Source organism: Chrysemys picta, chromosome 9 (genome assembly GCF_011386835.1).
Source record: "Chrysemys picta bellii isolate R12L10 chromosome 9, ASM1138683v2, whole genome shotgun sequence".
Taxonomy (NCBI): domain Eukaryota; kingdom Metazoa; phylum Chordata; order Testudines; family Emydidae; genus Chrysemys; species Chrysemys picta.
In genome coordinates, this window is record NC_088799.1 from 76,019,858 (window position 1) to 76,043,900 (window position 24,043).

The 24,043-nt window shown below is 39.9% G+C and overlaps 1 protein-coding gene across 1 annotated transcript in view; it reads right to left on the reverse strand.

The window, feature by feature from the left end:
* The window catches only part of LOC101942787 (connector enhancer of kinase suppressor of ras 2-like), a 547,551-nt gene that overhangs the window by 354,343 nt on the left and 169,165 nt on the right, over positions 1-24,043 (reverse strand). Inside the window, exon 3 of the mRNA XM_065556812.1 lies at positions 437-639. Coding sequence (XP_065412884.1) covers positions 437-639 — 203 coding nt within the window. The remainder of the gene's footprint in view (positions 1-436; positions 640-24,043) is intronic.

Consider the following 24,043-nt stretch of genomic DNA (forward strand, 5'->3'; position numbering starts at 1 on the left):
ATAGCAGCAGTTCAAATTTCCCTACGCTGCTCTCTTAATTTGCGTCAGCCCTAAATGGTCAGGACCACTCTTTGCTCTGGTTATAGGGCAGCTCAGTTTCTATGTTAATTTATCCCTTATCCTTCCTTCTGAAATTGAAACAATCCTACCATCTGTAGTGGCAATTTTTGCCATTCACTAGGAACAAGACTGAAATTGCTAATTTCACAGAAAAGAGACTCCAAAAATCCCACAGCCGGCCCCTGACCCAGGCCTATTCAGCCTGGAACTCAAGTATATAACAAAATTTACAAAGTAAAACCTATAATTACAATTCTAATACTAGACTAAGAGAAAGAGAAAAGAGCAAGAGAAAAAGAAAAAGAAACAAACAGGGCAAAATAATTACTCTTCTCCCTCTCCCCTCCCCCATAAGAATTAAAAAGCTCTAAATTACCTGTCCAGCCAGGCTAGCAAGTTCTTTGCAGCACCAATCAGGTCAACAACAGAGGTAAGAAAATCATTTGGCAGTCGTCTGGAGGCCCTGCCATCATAATGGCCACTCCTCCTTCTACCCGTTATAAAGTTCTGAAGATTTTTGGCTGAGGCATTCAGCTTGTGAGAGAGTGTTCTCAGGTTTTCTGTCTCCAAACCATAATTCTGAAAGAAAAAAGTATACATCACACAACACGTTTAAAGCAGATAGCTAAGCCACAGACTATTGAGCTGAAACATTTGCAGCTTGCTTTGATTCACTCAATTCTAGAGCACAGCAAAGTCAAGGCAAGTCAGGATTGATGAACTGTCCCAGTAGAGAATGAGTATTTAACAGCTGATCTTTCAGAGCCCTTCCTTTCCAAGCTCTTCACAGCCTCTCTCCAAGGTAGGTAAGTAATAAATGCATTAATCCCATTTTACAGAGGTGGAAATAGAGGATCAAAGATGTTAAATGATTTACTCAGGATCACATAAGGTAGAATCATAGAACTGGAAGGGACCTCGAGAGGTCATCTAGTCCAGTACACTGCACTCACAGCAGGACTAAGTATTATCTAGACCATTCCTGACAGGAGTTTGTCCAACGTGCTCTTAAAAATCTCCAATGATGGAGATTCCACAACCTCCTAGGCAATTTATTCCAGTGGTTAACTACCCTCACAGTTAGGAAGTTTTTCCTAATGTCCAACCTAAACCTCCTTTCCTGCAATTTAAGCCCATTGCTTCTTGTCCGATCCTTAGAGGTTAAGAAGAATAATTTTTCTCCCTCCTCCTTATAACATCCTTTTATGTACTTGAAAACTATTATCATGTCCCCCCTCAGTCTTCTCTTTTCCAGACTAAACAAACCCAATTTTTTTGCATCTTCCCTCATAGGTCATGTTTTCTAGACCTTTAATCATTTTTGTTGCTTTTTTCTGGACTCTCTCCAATTTGTCCATATCTTTCCTGAAATGTGGCACCCAGAACTGGACACAACACTCCAGTTGAGGCCTAATCAGCATGGAGTAGAGCCCAAGAACTACTTTTTGTGTCTTGAATGCAACACTCCTGCTAATACATCCCAGAATGATGTTAGCTTTTTTTGCAACAGCTGTTGCACTGTTCACTCATATTAAGCTTGTGGTCCACTATGACCCCCAGATCCCTTTCCACAATACTCCTTCCTAGGCAGTCATTTCCCATTTTGTATGTGACACTACAGCTGGTTAAACTGCTCATTGTAAATAATCTGATGAATTTAGCTCTTTTTTGTTGTAATTCATTCAGACTTTTATTCTTACAAGTTAATTTGTTATTCAGGACTGTTTAAAATATTTTTGTGAACAAATTTCAGAACATTGATTGATTATCCACTGTTAACTTCAACTATTCATCATTTATAGTGTATGATTGGTCCTCTATGTCATGTGGCATTATCATCCACTCAGAGAGCAGAAACAAACTTTTAAACCATGAACACAGATACTAATGAATAGTTAACAACGTATAGCTTGTTTGCATGAGAATAGAGACATATATACAAAGAACAGCTATTTCCCAAACATTAGTGAGAAGAGAAACCTATCTGTGTGACTATTCATAGCTAGGGACCAAATAGCCACGTGGAATCTGAACAAATGTTTGTGAACACTGTTTTGTAAGATTCAACTACTTGATGTCCAGGCCTGTGTCTTAACTGCAAGACCATCCTTCCTCAGAAAGTTTGACTGTTAGAAGAGGGATTTGAACTGCAGGGGTGGACTGCAATCTAAATGGAGAGGAAATACTTTATCTTAGTAGTCAGCTTTCTGCAATGTGCTCTGATTTAAAAAAAAGAAAAACAGAAATGGGTGGGGGACAGAATGCATTCTTTTCACCCAGACCTACCCTGAAATAATGTCAAAATATACAACAGGACATGGATAAAAATTAAAGACTAACTAGCAAAATAGACAAATAAAAAAACCCACTGTTTGCAATGGTGATGTAGCTCTGCTGGTCCCACAATATGAGACACAAGGTAGGGGAAGTAATGTATTGGACCATCTTCTGTTGGTGGAAGGTACATGCTTTTGAGCTACACAGAGCTCTACTTCAGGTCTGGGAAAAGAAATCAGAGCGTCTGAGCTAACTACAAGTTGAGACAGATTGTTATGCATAAGGGGTAATGCATGTTGTAGGCAGTCACCTGAGTTGAAGTGGGCAGCTGAGGGTTAGATTTCTATGCATAATGGGCTTGAAGTGGGTAGCAGAAGATGTACATAAAATATGGGGTATATCTATGCTGTAATAAAAGACCCGCAAGCACTGAGTTTCAGAGCCCAGGTCAACTGACTCAGCTACACTCACAGGGCTAAAAATAGGCCTATAAATATTCAGGCTCCTGTGCTCCAACCCACGCCCAAATATCTATATGTGAGCCCCACAGCCCAAGCCCCACAAGCCCGAGTCAATCGACCTGGGCTCTGAGACTCTCTGCTGTGGTTTTTTTTTTTTAATTGCAGCTTAGGCTTACCCATGGTGTTTGACATGGCAAACAGTTTCCTTCATTCCCCCTAAATGAGCATTATACAGGAAATGTTTGACAGTTTTACTTACCTAATACATTTGAGTGCTGAAATCCTTGTTAAAAAGCAGGCTGTTTTATATTAACTTGTCATCGGCTTAACATTTATAGCTACTCATTTATTCTTTGAAATATGTATATGTGTTCCTCCCCTTTTCTCTCCCTTTCTCTTGTACTGGGACAATAAGCAAGTGGCCCCACTAAAATGCCTATACAACAGTTAGTAAGGAAGAGTCATGTGGTTCTCCCTTTCAAGAGGAGCTTGATTTTGTCTATTCAGTAACCCATATTAAGGAGCATAAGCCAGTTCCTCCTGTTTGTATTTCAGAGTCCATATCTCCCTGTTCTTGCACTAACAGGCCAACCACTGTGCCTGCCCATAACTCACTCCTATGTAGAAAGTCTGGGAGATTGCCAACTTTCTCTCAAGAAAAGCCACTATTGCCATCAGGTAAGAAAAGGAAACAATCTTTGGCTGTTGCAATTGAGATAGGAATGTATCGGCCTTTCTAAGTCCCAAGTGCTTTTCTAAATTCCCAAGTGCTGAGAAATGTAGGCTTGATACTGGCAGCACATTCACCATGGCACAAATTTTACATTCTCATTTATTACAAAAACAGATGCAGAACTTCCTGTGGAGACAACTGAAGATAAGCACTGGTGACCAGAAAGGGTGAAAACTTGGTTAAGAACCTTGTTTTTCATCTGCATGCATAAGCTATTAGAATATAGTGTGCATGGACCATCATTAAGCTATATATTTGAATGGTAAAAATACAAACAAACCTACCATCAATGGGTCTAACTTGAGAGAAAAAAATCGTGCATTTTCTACTATTCTTTTCTTATCCCCCAAATGGTGTATGAGAAAGGTGAAAGCATATACAATTATGTTTCTTCTCTTGACATTTGAGTATAGAGCAGGATAATTTATAATGAAAGGACACAAGCAAACTGAAAATATCACATCCATCCACAAGACAGAAAATCAGAGAGCTGTATGAGTGCAAGGACTTTGATCTAAAAAAGAAAGCTATAATGAAAACAGCTGGTTTAAAATTTTGGCTTGCAAGACCCACTGCACAAAATGCAGGGTACAAAGTCAAAGACTGGTGCTCTTACTGAGGATTTTAAATTTGAAGAGAGCAATAGCTTTGATTAATAGATATACTGTGGAAAGAATAGCTTTCTATTGCAGAAAGTAGAGAAGAAATCCAAACTCCAGAATAGGATTTTGCCATAATGGGTGGGAATGTGTAAGGAGGTGATATGGTTGGTAATATTAATATTTAAACATAACTCTTTATATGCAAACACCATATGAACAGTAACAGTAATCTGCTCCAATATCCCTGAGAGTTAGGAAAATCAATATTATCATCCCTATTTAAGAAATGGGGGAAAGAAATACAGAAATGACCATGAGCAATTCACACAGTGACTCGGGTAGAGTGAGGATTAGAGCTCAGAAATTCCTGGCTTCAAGTCCCACTGGCAGCTTAAAGAGAAGCAATGGCAGGATTAGAAAGGATAGTTTCATGAGGTGGAGATTACATTAAATGCAATCAATGACTAAGGGGTTTAATCACAGAAGGGCTATACTAATGATAAGGCAAAGAGTCTAACTATGTTTGTATTGTCTAGAGCTCATCAAAACTCAATATTTCTGTTTTATGGGGAAAGTTGACATTTTGAATTTTTTTTTGTCTCAGGAAAAAAAGTCTACATTTTCTGTGAAACAGAATGTCTGGAAAATTTTGTTTTGGGAAAGATGATGTTTTGGAATTTTAAAAATTCATAGTGAATTTTTAAATTTCATTTTGAATGTTATTTTATGGGATTTTCAAGCTTATATTTTTATGTTATTTCACGACATCAGTAGTAATACGGCATATTGCACAACTGCTACTGCCATATCATAGCATAATAGGTCTGTTGTTTTTATTTCTTTTTTTAAATCATTAAAGGCAGCTTCTATTTAGTACTGGTGGAAACACCTTTGTCTTTTCCAGGTCAAGCATCTCCTGTTTGTATTTTAATAAAACAGTGTAATGCAGAAAGTGGGTGAAACGCATCAAAGTGTTTCATTTTTCAGTGAAAAATTTCCTAATAGGTCTAGTATTGATGCACTACTGACTTAGAATTATATTAATCACAGAGAGGGTTTATATTATATGCTTGCTTGACCTGGAAAAGACAAAGGTGTTTCCATATATATATTGCACTTTGGTTTTTAGTACTGGTTGGTTTTATTCTCCATGAACAGTTTGTTATTTTTAAACACATCAGTGAGGTTTTTAGTTCAAGTCCCATGTACAATTAATTTTGAGATGTCTGTTTCAAAGTTTGTTCATGCTTTCAAGTGGTTAGTGTCATTGGACGCAGCTATGGATAGTGAAGTGACAGGATTGAGTGACTCCAGGGCTTTTGCAGTTGATAGGTTTTTCAAAGTAAAGAAATAACAGGTAACTGTTGTAAGATGTGTGACAACAGCACAGAATATGGGTGGACAACAGGTTATTTGTACAACTTGAGAGAAATTATAGCCTTTATTAGTGGGTTATTTGCTTTTAAAGATGAATGACAGAGCACTTTTATGAAACAAATCTTGAATACCTAACCTTTCAATACCATTAACAACAAATATGGGTAAATGTAAAAATGACAGACATATTTCTAAAAGAACATATTTGAAAAGCAAAAAAATCGTCTTTTATTTCTCTGCCAAATATTTCTGTTTCATGGGGAAAGTTGACATTTTGAATGTCCCAAAGTGGAGGGTTGTGTAACTAGTTATCTTGCTAAAACATGGCTGAAAAAAGCACAGTGGAAGAGTGCACATTCTCTGGTTCTTTATTGTATATTTATTCTAAGATAAAAGTTGGCTTGCGAGGTACTATCCTGGGATTATTTTCTTTAAATGCATTCTTCTAAAATTCATTCAATTGCTCTATTTGTAGAAAGAGTAAATTGATCATGGGATAAAAATAACTCTTGTTATTGTGCTTGCATACTTAAGACAGTGGAATGAGGCAAAAGGTCTAATTTTTAATGTATTTTTCATAATCTTCATTGCACATCCTGTACTGTATGTGAAATCATTGTTAGAAATTTGGCAGAGTTTAATATTGTGCTATAGAAGTGTAGCAAAGAGGTTGCTGAGAAACATCCTCTCTCAAAATAGGTGTTGATTGGGAATTCCCAAGCTAGTGCAATTTTTTCTATCTATATGTCTATATAGATATATAGTCTTTTAGAGAGCATCCTTTAAGATCAAACATAGTCAGTACAAGTGGAAAAGAAAAAACTGTTAAGTACATATCAGTATGCTTGGATATTGTGACATGGAAGAAGAAAACAATGCAAGAAATACCTGTGCTACAAGAGAAGGTTAGTTTAGTTTTATAGCAAGAAGAAATACATTGCATTACTGGGTATTGACCTATGAACAATGAAGTTACTTCCACAACAGTATATTGAACGAGGTAAAATATATTACACAACTGGCATATAATAAATATGAGATTTGTGTTTGATATAGGACACAATTTTTAATTAAGTATTTTGTATCATGTAATTCCAAATAAATGAATTCATCCTAACAGACTTATTTTTAATCAAAATACAGTAGTTAGTGTTTCCTGATGCTGTCATGCAAGTAACAGAGTGAAAAGCAAAGTTTGCATAATCAGCACTTGGATGCATATTTGGCTTCTGCTATATGTGATATTTTGAGCATGTTATGGTTTTCACTGAGCTGTGAGAAATAAAAGGGCAGCGTAATGGAGCTGATTGATGAGGCTAAGGGAAACAACATATCCCTGACTGAAGATCAAACATCTTCATCCATAATCATATAAAGTTCATGATATTTAAAGTAGGAATTTAAATATTAAGCTAGCCAAACTTTTAGAATGTATTACATTTCATGTATGTATTTAAAGAATCATCACAATGTTATTTAACTTATACAGTGAGACGCTTCAAAGCAATTCTGAATCATAATTTTAAATATTTAACTGTTCATCAGATCTCTCTCTCTCTCTCTCTCTCTCACACACACACACACTTCTTATTGTGCTAATAGGGATTCTTTATCATTTCACTTCAAGGACTATCTGGAGAAAATAGTCTCCTCCCACTGTTCAGGACAAGAAGGCTACATGCTCTCTTTTTATGAGAAAAAACAGTCATCTGGTTTAACAAGGAGGATGACATACTATATGAAGGTAAAATTTAACAGAAACAAAACCACAGGCAAAGATGTTCACTATAAAAATTGCTCTTCAGTAATATCTTTCTGTCTAGGTACTTATATGGCCCACATCATCATAGTATCTGAGTGTCTTACAAACAACAATGAATTTCTTCTCACATCATTCCCATTTTACCGTGAACTTAAAAAAAAAATTGGTTCTTTAATACACGAACATTTTCGAGATTGACTTCTGGTCCCAATTTGAGATGGTAACAATTTTCAAACTCTTGCAAATCTTTGCGGGATAGGAAAATGATTTCCCGCATGTCTCTATTAAGGAACTGGCTCTCTGTAAATAGTCCTAAAGTTATCACTGTTATGTGACTTAATTAGGTGAATCAGCTGTCAAATATTTTCGAAGTTTCTGATATGATTGTACTATAGCTGAGCACTAAAGTTAGCGTGTCACTCCTTGCATCAAGCAATGGAGCATTAGTATAAAATATAACCCATTTGAAGACTTTATCCCAGAGTGCACAGAAAGTGCTGAAAGATCTAGGGTTGGTATTCTTCATGAGCAAAGCTGACACAAGTTGAGCTGAAGACAAGAACAATTTATGAGCCTCTCAACTACTGTTGTATGCATAATCTTTTTATTTAAAGATATGTCTGTTCTGAAACTCTCCTGGAATGGCATGAAGATGGAAATTTTTACTTGATCCCGTACTCTGCCTCCAGGGTCACCACAGCAGAATAATTATAGTATTCTCTATTCCACTGCAAGAGAGCTACCATTAACAAAAACTTTGAAGCAGTGTACCAAACATATGATATGCTTGGTCCATCGTGGGGCTTAGCGTAACAGAGTATGCATTATTGCCCAGGCCCACCTGCTGATTAGCAACATCCCAGTGAAAATAAAAGCTACCATGGCCACAGATTCATATGAATGACCTGAAGACACCCAGACAGACAAACTGGGCAAGAGCTTTTATTCTGATGATTGAGAAGCCCCTCCATCAAAACAGAATGAAAAAATCCACATCCAACATTGATCATTCACTCAGAAACTAAAATTCAGGACTAGAGATCTGGACATGAAATCTGACACCTTTTCTGAATGGCAGAAATGGGAGGATGATTATTACATTAAAATGCAGGCTTTGACAATGCTTAATGAGATGTAGAAAACTCTAAGAAACAGTAAAAGTGAGCTTGAAGGAGCCCTGTGTCAGGTATAATTCACACAATGTCAGTCTTGTCACTGCACAGTAGTGTTTTAATTGACTAATGATCCTAATCACATATTGTGTGGTCATAGGAATGAGATAAGAGTCAATTGAACCCAACATGACCTAATTTTCAGATGGCTTTATCACAGAAACCTACCTCCACACAATTTAACTTATCATTTTGTAGCAACTGTCTGGTGGAATTATTATAATGACTGTTACAGTATCATAAGAAAGTATTGTGTTGTGAAAATCCCAATATACTAACTCATGCAATTCAATTTATTCTGATTTTAAATTGGGATCACTGTGCCAGAATACACCAAAAAACCCAGGTGCATCAGTTAATTAATTCATTACATGAAACTCATTCGCTCTGCTCTTCATTAAGGAAAGAAAAAACACTAATATGGCCCATCTCTATGTACATTGCTAAAAGCAAATTATGCCCTGTTTTACACTCTGTGTAAGTTTAAAGAATCTGACCTTTAGTGTTTTGTAAACATCAAACCATTCCCATTAATAAGACTAATAGTATATACTATTTTTCAGCATTTCCATGAGCATTATTAGGCCACTTAGGCCATGTCTATACTTATGGCTAGATCGGCACTGCTGTGATCAATGCAGTGGTGTTGATTTAGTGGGTCTGGTGAAGACCCCCTATGTTGATGGCAGAGTGCTCTCCCATTGAGTCCTGTACTCCAGTTCCCCGAGAAAAGTAAGGGAAGTCGGCAGGAGAGCATCTCCCATAGACACAGGGAGATTTAGACACCGCTGTAAGTCAACCTACATTACGTTGACTTCAGTTTTGTTACCTACGTAATTGAAGTAGCGTAACTGAGGTCAACTTTCAGCTGTAGTGTAGACCAGCCCTGAGATATATCTTGATTCTAAAATCTGAAGTATCCCTCCCGCCTTTCTTTCTTTAAATTAAAAAAATATCAATTTCAACTACAAGTCAAATAATTTTATGCTATTGCTGCAAAGACTAAAAACGGGAGCTGAAAGATCACAGGTTAAAAACCTCTGGACCAAAATTTGTTCAGTTACAGTAATCAATCCCATTCATGTCAGTGACGTTACATTGATATAAGAGAGCAGAACGTGATCCTGTTTCAAGAACTATGCCAGCACACCATTGATAATTATCAGCAAAGATCATGATATAAGGAAGTAAAAGCTACACAATCCATTCTGGCATGTGCTCCATAGTGGAAAGGAAAGAAGGAAAAGTAATTGCATCAAGATGAGCATTGATGCTGCAGCTGTGATCTGCATCAAAAACAGCCATCAGTACCAAACACAGTATCTGTTCCAACAAGCCCCTCAGTACTGAGGAAGCCAAAGTCAGCTCTTCATCCTGAGTTTTAAGTGGTGAATACTCTGCAACCAGCCAAGGCAGTGCTGAGAACACAAAATAAATCACCACAACTCCTGAATTGAAGGGAGAGTCAGGAACAGAGAGTCAGAGCAAATCTGATACTGCCTAATACACCAGTGGAGTGGAAACAGTCAGTGCTAACACTGCTCTCATTTGGACTGGAAATACCAGATAGATGATACGGTGTCTCTTATTCCTGTCTCGGTACCAGAGAGCAGTTAAATGACCCATCTCTATCCTGCATACTGAAGGACTCCTGGTGCTAGGCTGCACTTCTGTTACAGGAGGAGAAAGAAGAATCTCTCCAAGCTTTGGAGTGACCTCAATCTGTTTTGAGTCCTTTTCCTTGGAAGACCACAGAGAAGAAAATATCTCTTTTGCTCCTCAGAGGGACATCAGAGTCTGGCTATGGAACAGACTCAACCAGCATCAAAGTTCTGAGGGACTGGACCTATAGTGGGGAGAGGCAAGCAATTTTTTTAAACCCTAGTGAGCAGTGGCGGCTCTATGTTTTTTGCCGCCCCAAGCACAGCAGGCAGGCGGCTTTCGGCGGCGTGCCTGCAGGCGGTCCGCTGGTCACGCGGATTCGGCAGCATGCCTGCAGGAGGTCCACCGGTGCTGCACCATTGGCATATCCATCGCCGAATTGCCGCTGAAACCGCGGGACCGGCGGACCTCCCATAGACATGCCACCGAAAGCCGCCTGCCTGCCGCCCTCACAGTGCAGGCCGCCCCTGCAGCTTGTCGCCCCAGGCACGCGCTTGCTGCACTGCTGCCTGGAGCCGCCCCTGCTTGTGAGGACATCACAGCAGCAGTGGTGGATTTATAGTTAGTGGTGCCCTGTGCTCAGCTTCATTTTTTGGGGGGGGCCCCCGCTCAGTACCCAGCCAAGAAAAAGAACATTCTCTCTTATCTCCCCCATCCCTGTTTTTCATTCTTTTTTTCTTCATCCTCCTCCTATATTATAAGTAATAGGAAGTAAATGAAAATAAAGTGAGGTACCTTGATTGTTTTTGTAGTCTAACTTTTTTATCACAGACCACTTGAAAATTGCTAAGGGTCTCGACAGAACACTTAATGATCTTTCCAAATATTGTTTGTACCATTAGCTAACCATTGTAAATTGCTTCGGATAAGAGTGCTTTATAAAAAAAAACCCTAAAAGAACATTGGAGTGCAGGGTCTGGCCAGGAGTTAGGGTGAGGGAGGGGGCTCAGGGCTGGGACAGAGGGTGGGGGTGTGGAGAACTTACCTGGGGCAGCTTCTGTTTGGTGCAAGGGGTGCAGGTGAGATGGGTGGGGTGCAGGAGCTCCTGTTTGGTGCTCAGGGTGGGGGTGGGGATGGGGGAGTGCAGGAATCAGGGCAGGGGGTGTGGGTGGGGCAGGAGTGAGGGCGGGGGGTTGAGGGGAGAAGCTCAGGGTCGGGGGCTGGGGTGTGTGTGTGTGTGTGTGTGTGTCTGTAGGGGGCAGGGCGTGCTGGTGCTCAGGGGCCTTGGTGCTGGGGCAATCCCAGTCGCTGGGTCACCTTACCTGGCTGGCTGGTGGACGCGTCCCTGCTCCGCCACTGCTCCTGTTCGCTGCCATAGGGAGCTGTGGTGGCAGCAGCACATGACAGCTGAGACCCCCTGGCCTGCAGCTCCCTTCCCCTGGCCTTTTTCCAGGGGTTGCCAGCAGCAGTGCACACCAGGGACTGCACCTGCACTGCCCAGTATCAAGAGGAGCAGGGCAGCAGAACAGGCGCAGACGACACCCCACCAGGGGAGCGCTCACACCTCCCCCACAGCGCACCCCCAGCCAGCCCCTCACCTGCCTGCCTCACCTGGCTGCCTGCTGTGGCTGCAGCAGGAGCCCCACTTACTGACTGGGAGAGCACACCGCACGCTGTGTCTCCAGCACGGCTCTTAAACGGCTCCCTCCCTGCTTTCCCCCACAGCTTCTGCCCCCATAGTGGTGGTGTCCCTCTCCACTCCACAGGAGGTGCTGGACGGTGCTGGGCTGCCTGGCCTGGGGGCCCCCTGTAGTTGAGGGGGTCCTGTGCCAGGGCACTGTGTATTTCATTGTAAATCCACCTCTGCACAGCAGGCTAACTCCTGTTGAACTAAATTACTACTAAATAACTAACTAAACACCCCAAGTACTACTACAACTAGCCAGCTCTATACACGAGTTCACAACAGAGCACTATGACAGTAAAGTGTGAGGTAAGACACCACACAGAATGCTCCAACTCAAGCCATGGTCGGTGACAAGGAACGGAGGCAGTCAGAATGGCACCACACTTAAAATAGCTATGGCAGGGGCTATGAGGGCCACAGGTCATGTGGTCCACCCTGACGGGTACTGCTAAACAAAAGTTCTCTGGCTTCGATGTACTGGACATGCAATTGCCAGAGTAAGTCTGCAACCTTTCGAAGAAGAACCATCAACTCATTTCACAGAGGCCATATAACAGACAACATATGGTAAACTTCTGTGGGGTGGAGAGTTAAGGAGTTGAATAAGTGACCAAAAAGTGAAATATTCTATATACTATTACCAAGTATATTCTTTTTTAAACTACATTTTCAATTAGTAGTAGAATAGTTATTTTTGATATAATGGGAAAGAGATCAGCTCTATTTATTTTTGCTCCAGACATCAAGTTCTGTATCCTCTTAGTTAAATGGACTCATTTTTTTCTATTATGTGATATGGACACATATGGCTGAATCAATATTCCATTTGCTGGAGCCGTTCAATACAGTGACTTTCACTCTCTGTGTACTCCAGTTGTGAGCCTTTGATTGCTGACAAGCCACTGGTTTATTAAACTACCAATAACTGAATTCACTAATGATGGAATTTAGGGATGCTAGTATACTGATAACCAAATTCAGGAGGGAGGAAAGGGGAGATTAAAAAGTGTGCATTGTTAACTAAATAAAGCTCCCACATTAACTATATTGTAACGAGGTGTCTGGCTATCTCCCATGAGTGACCAAAAGAATACCACTAGTGCCTAGGAAATTACTGTTTACATTAGATGGGGATCTAAATAATTTAAAGTCTGATCTAAAGTCTATTGAAATTAATAATAAGAGTCCCATCTACTTAAATGGGCTTTGAATCAGGCCCTAAGTGTTTTAACTTTAACATAAAAAAATTGTTCCGCATAGATAAATTAATGAGGTACTTGGTATCTAACAATATTTTATTGTAGTCTAACAATACATAGTATAGCAACTAACAAAATATATAGTGGACTCTGATAAAAGCCACAAAAGTCCTCATTTATTTATTTTTTAAAAGTAATCTGCAGTACAGACTGAGATGTTCTAGAACCTGGACATTCTGGCAAAAGATAATGTTTTTTTTATTATGTAATGTGCTCGCTAACTCCACATTTGTAAATCTGCACTGTAGTACATAGCACAAATTATATTAAATTTGAGCACTTCAGAATTTAGAACCACTCCTATATAAGTGGGATTGCTTCACTGATCCATTTTCTTTCTCTGCTCTGCACAAGGTTGGAGATTTAACTTTTATACTTTATTGAATGCAGCACTGAACTTTTAAGTGTCATGACTAGGGCCACCAGTTTCCAGGCAAATTCACTGTAATGAATATAATTATATGATTTACAATCTGCATTAATTGTACACTACTTGATATTGAACAACCATGAAGATGCAATAATGTATCTACCAATAAAGCATGCAATTGGACAATAGTTATTAATACTGAAACTGCATTTTAATCATTTTTCACTGCTGCTACTTCACCTTCTCTTTATACTTACAGGCATCCAACAAGAAGGAGCACTATCAAAGAAGAAAGGATACCTAAAGCATTGACATAATAATTCTTGGTTATATATGAGTCAGTGCACATCTGGCAACGTGGACTCAGTAAATTAATTTGGACATGCATCAACAGACAGTAATCAAGTTTTATGTCAGCCAACAAAGAAAAATAGAATGGCAGGCTTACAGCACTAAAGCTGCATTACATTGAACTGCTAACGCTTTATCAGCTATAGAACTTAATTCACTAATCAAGAGTCCACATACACTGCAAACAGATCACCATCAAACCTCAGAAATGGGTGCCTTGTTAACTGGAATTATAGCTCTATATCTTGAGTGATGTTTCTGTTCTGTCCAGGCTTAATGATATTTCTGTATCGCACAGATGAAAAAGTACTCACATAAAATTTCATTTGCCAAGAGGCAATTATCTAAACTAGTTGCTATAAAAAGCTCCACTATATTTGCTATATTTCTGGCATACACATTTACATTCATAATCAGTGTTGTTGGCTGCAAAGCCCTGGAAACACAAAGTGGAGTCTTAGATAAGGATTCAGGACCGTTCCTCTTTTAAATAAAAATAAGAAAAAGAGTAGCACAAGAGTAGAAGAACATTATTGGCACCTGTTTAATTATAGCATATTGAACAAAGAAAAATGTACACTCCTTTTTAAATATCACACGTTGCAACACTATGGCATAAAAGCACATTTACTCAAAGGATTAGATGTAGCCTCAGATATTCATGAGGTCCTATGTCACAGTAGGAACTCATAACAAACAAAGGCAGCTGACCTGTTAGGTAAATGTGCTTTTCATTACAGAATAGCAATTAATACTATAATTAATACAATCAATGCCATAACAAAAGCCAGGATGATCTAAACAAGGTCAATCGACTTGCCTGGAATCATACACCACAATACAGACTAGGACCGAGGCATTTCAGGACAAACAGTACTTTGCTAGACCCTCTAGATAACACAGCCAGCAAGTTTTCATTTTCACGTCTTTCAAAAAGTAAATATATGGTATGGGAATATGAACATGGAAAATAAAGCACTGCTTTGCTTCATGTTGACCAACATTTGTTCCTGTTCTGACTATAATCTTTCATAGTCTTGTTTATGGAAAGCCTTTAGCAAATGAATCACTTCCATTATCAATATCACTACAGAAAACAAAGCAAACTACTGTAGCAATATATCATCTACCAACTAATGACACAGGACACTGAAATGTTACAGGTATTTCTTTTTTCCTCCTTCCAGGCAGAGAGAAATAATGAAAAAGGAAATACGTGCCTCCCTTCCCCACAACATACACACCTCATTCTAGCTAACACACTGATTCACAGACCTTAATTACAGGTGTTAGCTCAAGTTGGCCCATGGGGCTCAGAGAAATTTCTTTAGGAGATTCCATGATACCTCCAAAATAGCAGCAGATAAAGCATAGGTTCTTTGATTCAGAGGCTGTGGAGCACCATTTAAAGTGGGGTGGGGGGGTCACAGATTTGACCAACTGCACCTGACTCTCCTCTTCTCCACTCAATGGCCCGCTCCCCACCAACAGCTTGACTCCTCTGGCCAATAACTTCCTACACATACACCCTCCCAAGGGCCTCAGCCCTGGAGAGAACCCCCACTATCATCCCCTCCCAGAAGACCAAGCTTCCCCCTTCCCGCTCTTTATCTTGTCCCTCCCTGCTGGTGAGCCTCACTCTCAGGTGATGGGGTCATCTTGCTTCTGAGCCAGTCCCCTGCACTGAGAGAAGCCACTGCAGTTTTGGCAGCCGGCAGGTGAGGGCCTGCCCCGCAGCATACACAGAGTGGGACTCAGGTGCCAGCTATAGCATGTTCCCAGCTGTAATGTGTGCAGCTGCTAGTTACAAGATCACTGCATGTGTGGCCACACATGTACACAGCAAAAGAAGGGGTTGGGCCATGACCCCTCCGACATCTGTGGCCTATGTTTTGATCTGTGGATCAAGGCCCTGGCTTGCATGTGTCCCAGGGCTCAAGAGAACCTATGGCACAGAGCTATCTGAGACTCCACCATTGGAGAAGATTGAGGCAGGGATAATGGGGATTTGGGTAGGAGCAGGAGCTGGCCCTGGCTGCCTTCTGTAGCTTCCTGTTTTTGAATGTGGCACACCACTCTATTATGCAATGAGGTGTGATCTGAAACACTGTACTAAATTTAAGCACAAAAGACAGCAAACAGTAGGATGATGGTGCATGGGGTAGCATTGAGGCTGTTGATCCCATCAAACATTTATAACATCAAGTGTGGGTAGTGGTGCTTCCACACAATCCTTGTCAGGGTCTGTGGAGGACCGGTACCAGTGACCGGGACATGGGCAGCCTGGCCTGGTGATCTGTGCTGTATTCAGGAACCCAAGGCTAATGGGCAGAGCTGGGGTCAGGAGCCAGGTGTGGGAGCTGAAATAAGAGCTGGGGTCAGACAGGAAACAGGAGACGAAGGTCAGAGCTAAGGTTGGACCTGGAGTAGTCAGACACCAGGACGAGAGGGTTTAGAGACCAAAATGAGGCTGAGGACAAGACATGGCAAGAGGGCAGAGTTGAAGTCAGGAACTTCTGGGGGAGGGATAGCTCACTGGTTTGAGCATTGGCCTCCTAAACCCAGGGTTGTGAGTTCAATCCTTGAGGGGGCCACTTGGGGATCTGGGGCAAAATCAGTACTTGGTCCTGCTAGAGAAGGCAGGGGGCTGGACTCGATGACCTTTCAAGGTCCCTTCCAGTTCTAGGAGATGGGATATCTCCATTAATTATAACTGGGGATGAGGCTGAGAGTTAGGTAGCAGATGGCAGGGTCTGTAGCATAACCAAGCCAGGATCCACTTTGTTGCAAAGACAACTTCCTGTGTCTTTTCCAGCTTAAATAGTGTACCTGGTCCAATCAGAGGCTCTGAAGAACCTCCATTCAGGTCCCTCTACTTTAGTGGAGAGTAAGGCCTTAGAGCTCCCAATTATCCAGCCACTAGTAGAGCCTTTGGGTGTTGCTGGGGATACAACAGCAGACCATGAGCTTGAAGATCATCACAGTCCCCTCCCTTATCTGAGGGAGAAGAGACCATCTCCATTCCCTGAAACCTAGCAGTGGTTGTGAAAAGACTAAGCACGAGTCATCAATGCCCAGATCACCATCACTGCAGATCCATTAATCCAACACTGCAGAGATGGAGCCTACTGCATCAGCAATTTCAGTTGAAAAGGCTGAAATTCTTAAGAAAAAAAAATTCAAACCTATCTTTAGACCTTCCAAAAAGGTCTAAAAATCCTAATTCAGATATTAAAACAAATGCCTCAAGAAATCCCCAGAACATATGCAAAAGAATACACAGAAACTATAACATATACAGACATTAGACATTGCCTGTGGATTCAATACATCCAGTCTTTCTCCTCCAGCTCTAGACACTGATGTTGGATCAGCCTATGTGGAGTTTTCTGCAGGGCTTTACCACACAGTCCTTCCCTACTCATTTATATACATTTCTGCTACAGCATTTCTCTAAAGCAGTGGTTCTCAACCAAGGGCCCAGGGATCCCTGGGGGGCCACGAGTAGGTTTCAGGGAGTCTGCCAAGCAGGACCAGTGTTAGACTTGCTGGGGCCCAGGGCAGAAAGCGAAAGTCCCACTGCATGGGGCTGAGGGCTGGGGCCCTGAGCAACTTAGCTTCATGGTGACTCCTGGGGCATGGGGTCCTGGGCAGATGCCCTGCTTGCTACTCCTTAACGCCGGCCCTGGTTTTTACGTGCAGAAAACCAGTTGTTGTAGCACAGATGGGCCATGGACTTTTTATAGCATATTGGGGGGACCTCAGAAAGGTTGAGAACCCCTGCCCTAAAGCAGCAACACAGGACAAGCATTCACTATGGTCTACTATTCCCCATCAATGAGTGCAGGTAAATCTTATTAGTAATGGGAGTAACACCCATACTGAGCAACTGAGATCCCACTGAGTTTTACCAGGCTATATCACAGGATATAATATGAAGTGATGGATTGTGTTAGTCCAGCTTATTTATTCTTTTCAAAAGTGGCTACTCTTCCTTGAGGTGAGTTATCACCTTCATAACTTGCAGGTACTGTAGGTTCTTCATGTTCACAGTTACTTAAATGCATCAATTTCATTTGGAAGAACTGTCAATCTCTACTGATAGACTTTAACACTTGTAGAGAATGTGTCTCCTTAAACTGTCTCAAAGAAGGACTATGAGACTGGGAAATCTTTCAGATGTGTCACATATAATACAAAACAGAAATCCATTTGCCTTTCACTAGTTTGTCAAAAATGTTCTTAACACATACACAATTTGCATTCAGCAATTACAGGAATTAAAACAGAAAATTCACACCGTAACTGTCTTTGTATATGGGTGATGTTATGTTAATATTATTGGACCAGCAAAACTCTGACAGAATTAGTATTAAAAATATTGAAGAAATTGGAAAAGCTTCTGATTTGAAAGTAAATTATACTAAAACTGAAATTCTAGCAATTGATATTATGCAGGAAAAGTAAATTCATATAGGCTAAATTTTTCAAAAAATACACAAGTCCCACTTTCAAAAGTGACTTAGGCACTTAGGGGCTGTTGTATTAATTTTGATGAAATATATAAGCCCAAAGGTGTTAACATAACCCAAATACCTGGAGTTTAATCTACAAAATCTTCAGCCCGCTTAGTATCATGGCAAAGATAATTAAACATCCCTTTTAACCTTCAGGGGCATGCGGAGGGTGGGGGCAAGCAGGAGCACAAGCCCCACAATAATCGGCGAGGGGTGAAGAGCTCCTCCTGCTCCTGGGCTACTGCAGGGAGAGAGAGAGAGCTTCCCTTTCCGCCCCCGGGCTGCGGCAGGGAGAGCAAACGTCTCTAGCCCTGGGGAGAAGAGCTCTCTTGCTCTCCCCATCACAGCCCAGGAGCAGGAGAAGTTCTGTACCCCTTGCCAGGGCTCCGGGGGTGGAGGAGTTTGCTTTCCACCCCCCCACTCTGCCAGAGGAGTTCTGCATCCCCTACCAGCTCCCCCCCAAAAGCTGTAAAATTTAAATTTCTGCGCACATCTCTGCTAACCTTTTATTAAATATAAAATACTATAAAAGTTAAAACATTTAAAATGTAAAATATTTAGCAAGATTTTCATTTTAACAATATTCCTTGTTCCCTTTTCCTTTAGCAAAAAGATTAAAAATGCCTTGTATAATCGTCTCTTAAATAGTATCAAAATAACAACTGTCTTCTAAATAAATGAAAAAAAAATAGTCAAAATGAGCTAAAGTTGTTGCTGCTGCTGTTAAACTCCAATCCTGCTTCATCTCACATGGTGTTTGGAGTTCAGTTGAAGCTAGTAAAAGTAGCGATGTCATCTGAATCTCTGTCTCTGGCCCAGTGAAATCAAAACATCTCTCAGACTTCAAACAATAAAAGCTCAGGGTTCCCAAAATATGGTGGGAGTGGCAGCCAGGATGGTAAAGCTTGCTTCAGTAAACTTCAGTCTGTTCTTCTCTATCTTTTCCCAAAGTCTTTCTTTAAAGACCCCCAAAAGGAGTAATGGGTAAGATAGCCTATCCCTTCAGTACTTTGTCCACCAATTAGGCTTAATATCTGACACATCAATTTTAATTCATTAATTTCTGGTTGCACATCATTTGGTTTTGGCAAGCATAATTTCAACATAGTCCTTAAATTATATTAATGTGGCCTTTTTGCTGAGACTAATGTAGTCTATCTAGTTTTTTGCACCTGTTTATATTGTTAAAAGCAACTTACCTACTTTCCATCTAATTTTGTTATTATACATTGTTATAAAATCTTATACAATTTCATGTACTTTTTGTAATTGAGCTTACAACTGAAATAAATGTGTAGGTCCAGTTATCACAACAGAGCCTAAGTCTCACTGACACTCAACAAGACAAAGGCTTCTAAGTCATGGAGGCACTTTTTGAAATGTTACCAATAGACACTTCATATTGTCATAACCGGCATCACCACATGGCATTGCTACACACATACTCTTCCAGTTTATGCAAGTATGCAAGCAAATATTCAATCTTGGGAAGACATGGTGTAACGTCATTAGTTTTTGCAAGGTTTTGTTTTGAGGCGGGGATTTTGGATATGGTGCTGTGTGAGCAGTAGGAAAGTTTGCTGTCTTTGTCTTTAGTCTTTGAGTAGAGTCAGTTTCTGCAGCAGAGCTGCTCTCTGGGAACTGGGCCTGGAGCTGGGCTGTGATTCCTAGAAGAAGGGACTGCCTGCATACTGTTTGTTTCTCCATTACAGGACTGGTGTTTATTTGTAAATAAAACAAGTAACATTTAGAATATACCCAGACTAAGTGTCACTGATTTCTCCACCCCTGTGAAACCAAGCTACAAGTCCCTCTCCCTCCACACACACCTTCTCACCCCTGCCCTCCTCCCCTCTCCCTGCCATCTCCTACTGGTTGGCAGAAGGGCAGCATTGGTGTCAGAATCGGACAGTGGTGTTAGAAGAAGGGGCAACCCTACATTTAAATAAGTGTCTCTTTTTGTGCAATACTAACAAGTGAATTATTTGAAAAGACTGGAAAAAAAAGTCCTTCCACAGTAAGCCTAAAATAATTTATATATCAACTATAAAAAAAACCACCCTCCCTAATATTTGAAAATAATTTCCAAGCCTGATGATTAACAGTGTTTATTGATTAGGCACAACATAAGCAGCAGCTCTGGATAGTCATGGAATACCTGGTTTCTCTTGCTGAAAAAAATCAAGAAAAGTATTGGGACATAAAAATTATATAAGTTTTATTGTCCTACTACTGTCACTGTAAAGATGTGGGATTCTAGCACATTCTTCTAGCACTGATATATGTAAATTAGGATTTCATTTTTTTACTAGGCTAGTAAAAAAGGAACTTTGAAGACTAGGGAAAGAAACAACAAAACACCAGGTATGTCACATATTCAAAGATTTATTCTGAAATTGAACTTGATTAGATTTCAGATTAAGAAGGAAATACATTTCCCAAGATGTTAAATATTCACAATATTTTCAGATCAAAGAATATGTCAGCAAAGAGAAATCTTTAAAGATATTTAGAAAATAGAAAAATGTATTACTCCAGATATGGGCATAAATGAGTGAATTCAGTTTATATAAAGATTTGAACAGTTTTAATGCAAAAGAATAGATTTTCATGAAGAAGAAATGATGGAGAGGAGTGGAAACATATGGAGATCAGATTCTTCATGTTCAATATGTGCTACTGCAGAAGTAATTATTGCAAATCATTACATCAATGTTACCTTACACTGGTCAGATTAGAAAACGATTTATGGCAAAGGAAGAGATGGCTGTTAGAAAATGCTGAGTGCAAAGGGATTTCATTTAATTTGGCAGCTATGTCCTAAAAATAGAAAAAAAACTGGAAATGAATGTGCAAATTAAAGATCCTGCCATCTGTTACTAACTGATGGTCCTAGTGGTCTTTTTATAGGGTCTTCCACTGTAAAAAACATAATGCTCAAAATTAAGAGAATTAGTAACCCATTCATTAAGTGATGCTAGATGTATTTCTGATACTTTCTAATCTTTTGTTTCCATCTATCCATTAATCATTATTCACTGGATCATTTCTTACACTTAGCTGAAGTTTATGAATACACAGTATATTTTAATTACATTAAATATTCTTTGCAATTAAGTATTATTTATTTTCTTTTTCACTTACTTCTGATTCTCCTCCTCCTGCTGCTCAATAGACTGCTTATATTTTCTCTTGTAGGCTGTCTGCAACATCATAAAAATAATGGCCTCCAATATCTTGTCACTTGCTTAGGCTTTACATGTATGAATTTTAATTGCAGCCTATGCTGGCTGCTAAAATACATCCCATTTATCCCCTACTGATTTTTATACATTTTATAGGACTCCATTCCCCAAGACACCGTGTAGTCCTTCAATTTGCCTTCTTAAAGTCAAATATTTTCATGCAACTGTCCCCACCAGGACGTAGGCTTATTAGCAATTTACATCTCATAAAGATTACAAGCAGTGCCCTACACGCTCTCCACTTTCAAGCCTATGTATCATACTTGGCTCATTTCCAGTGATTGGGTCCAGAGGAGGGCCTGACTATGGAGGTTTGTTCAGCCAGCTGTGATAAGGAAGCAATCCTACACCATCTCTAGGAACTTGCAGGTTCCCTTAGTTTTTTCCCCTGGCTATCATTCCAGTTATCTGAGTAATTAAAACAGCTCCTTGGTTTTATAAAATCCTCTCATGATCTGTCTTTTCAGAATGGAGAAAGAACCAAAGCTGAGACCATGGGTCACCTCATCACCTCTCACTGTACTTAACTTCAGCGCAAATAGTCTTTGTTCTCCCTGCACACCTAAGCTCCCTCAGGCATTCTGTCTTTCACTCATGCATTTATTCTCCCTAACCACTGTAACCCTAGTATTTTAAATTATCTCATTTTCTTACATACAGATTGTATACTTCTAATTCAGCATATTATCACATGGGCTCTTCATAACTGTATCAAACAAATTCCCTTTCCACCCCACATTTAAAGTAAAGGAGGAATATAGAAGGAAGTTATCTTATTTTCACCTTCCACCTTTACAGGTGGGACTCTCAGAAGTACTTATGTATTTTTTGAGTTTAGATTTTTTAAAGGAGAAATATGTTCCATGATCATGTATATTAGTGATGCTTTTCAGTTTTAAACCAGACATTATTTAGGATTTGAAAATGATACATTATCATCTTAAGCAAGATACAGATGACACAGGGAAGACCGCCCACTACCTTTTCCCACTACCTTTCAGCTATTGCAATCCTTTTTAAATGCAAAGTGGATGTAAAATTCTATCAGAATGAGAGTACAGGTATAACAGCACAAGATACAAGGCAGTGGAGAAACATGTAAATTGTTTTTCCCTTAAGTTACTTACAACTTAAAGGCCAGACTTTAGATGTCTGTGCAGATGAACAAGTGAGGAACACAAGAGGGTGTCACACCCCTCGTGATCCTGTGCAAGGGCCTGCCATGGTGTAGATGGGAGTGAAACCAACACTCGCTGTTAATGATAGCCTTTCAAAAGGGAGAAGGGTGGGGTGCTGCCCAAACACCAACGTGAATGCATGCAGAAGAGATGCCTCTGCAATGTGCATTTCCAGGGAACTGCAAAAGTTCTGGCTCGGTGACCCACATTGCAAATGCTGAGCTGAACCTATGAGGCACAATTTGGCCCTAAATAAGTCTCAGATAAATTTAGGTATTTTTGAGTCTCTTCTGTTTAGTATATTGAACAATGTGCCCGAGTAGAGACAGAATGGAATGCCACACAGATGCAGACTGCAAGCCATGGATCACATAGCATGGGCACTGCCAGCTTTTAAACAGAAATCCCCACTGAAATCAATGAAGAATTCCATCTTTAAAAAAATCAATGGTCCACAGTACGGCCCACTGAATGGATGATGTGCAGAGTATAAAGTAGAACTGATGTTTATTGATGCATGGAATTTTAAGGCCGGATTGTACTCTGCTACATTACTGTAAATTTGGAGTAGCTATACTGAAGTCAGTGTATATAGTGTTGTTGTAGCAGTATTGGTCCCTGGTTATTAGAGAGACAAGGTGGGTGACGTAATATCTTTTATTGGACCAACTTCTAAGATATTAAAAGATATTACCTCACCCACCTTGTCTCTCTCAGGTCAATATGGTAATTCAAGATATGCACAGATGTAACTGAGATCAGAATCTGTCTCTCAATGATTACATTAATTAAAAATGAAATAGCAAGAATGTACATGAGTACTCAAAATTGATAATGACAGTCTAATATAAGAAGGTTTTATGCACAAAATGTATGGGGTTTTTTTGTTTGATTAGTTTTTCTTATTCTGTTTCTCTCTTTTCTAAAGGATTATATATATTATGTTCTTTAGTATTAAGGTAGTGTAAGATACCATTATTCAAAAAGCAATGTGGTACTATTTACCTGTAAGTAGTGAAATTTATAAATGACAGGAAATAACACTTGTAAGTATGCTTTTCTGAGCTTTATTTTAATTCAGGCTCTATAGCCATGCAATGCAGCATATTTAGAAAAATCATGTAATGTATTTGTGCATATATCATAAGGGCATTTTATTTTTCAAAGATAGACAGCAAAGTGTACCTAGACATTTCAGATTAGACTAGAGCCATCAGAATACAAATTTTCCATTGTCCTCCAGCCATTATTGACATAGCTGTAGCTTTTGACAGTTTGCCTTGTATTTAAATCCTAAAGAGATGATTGAAGTGGAAAATGTCATCCTGTCCCTTTGCCAGCATGCTCCTCTGTATGATTTAAAATCCTTGCCTATCTGCATAAATATTTA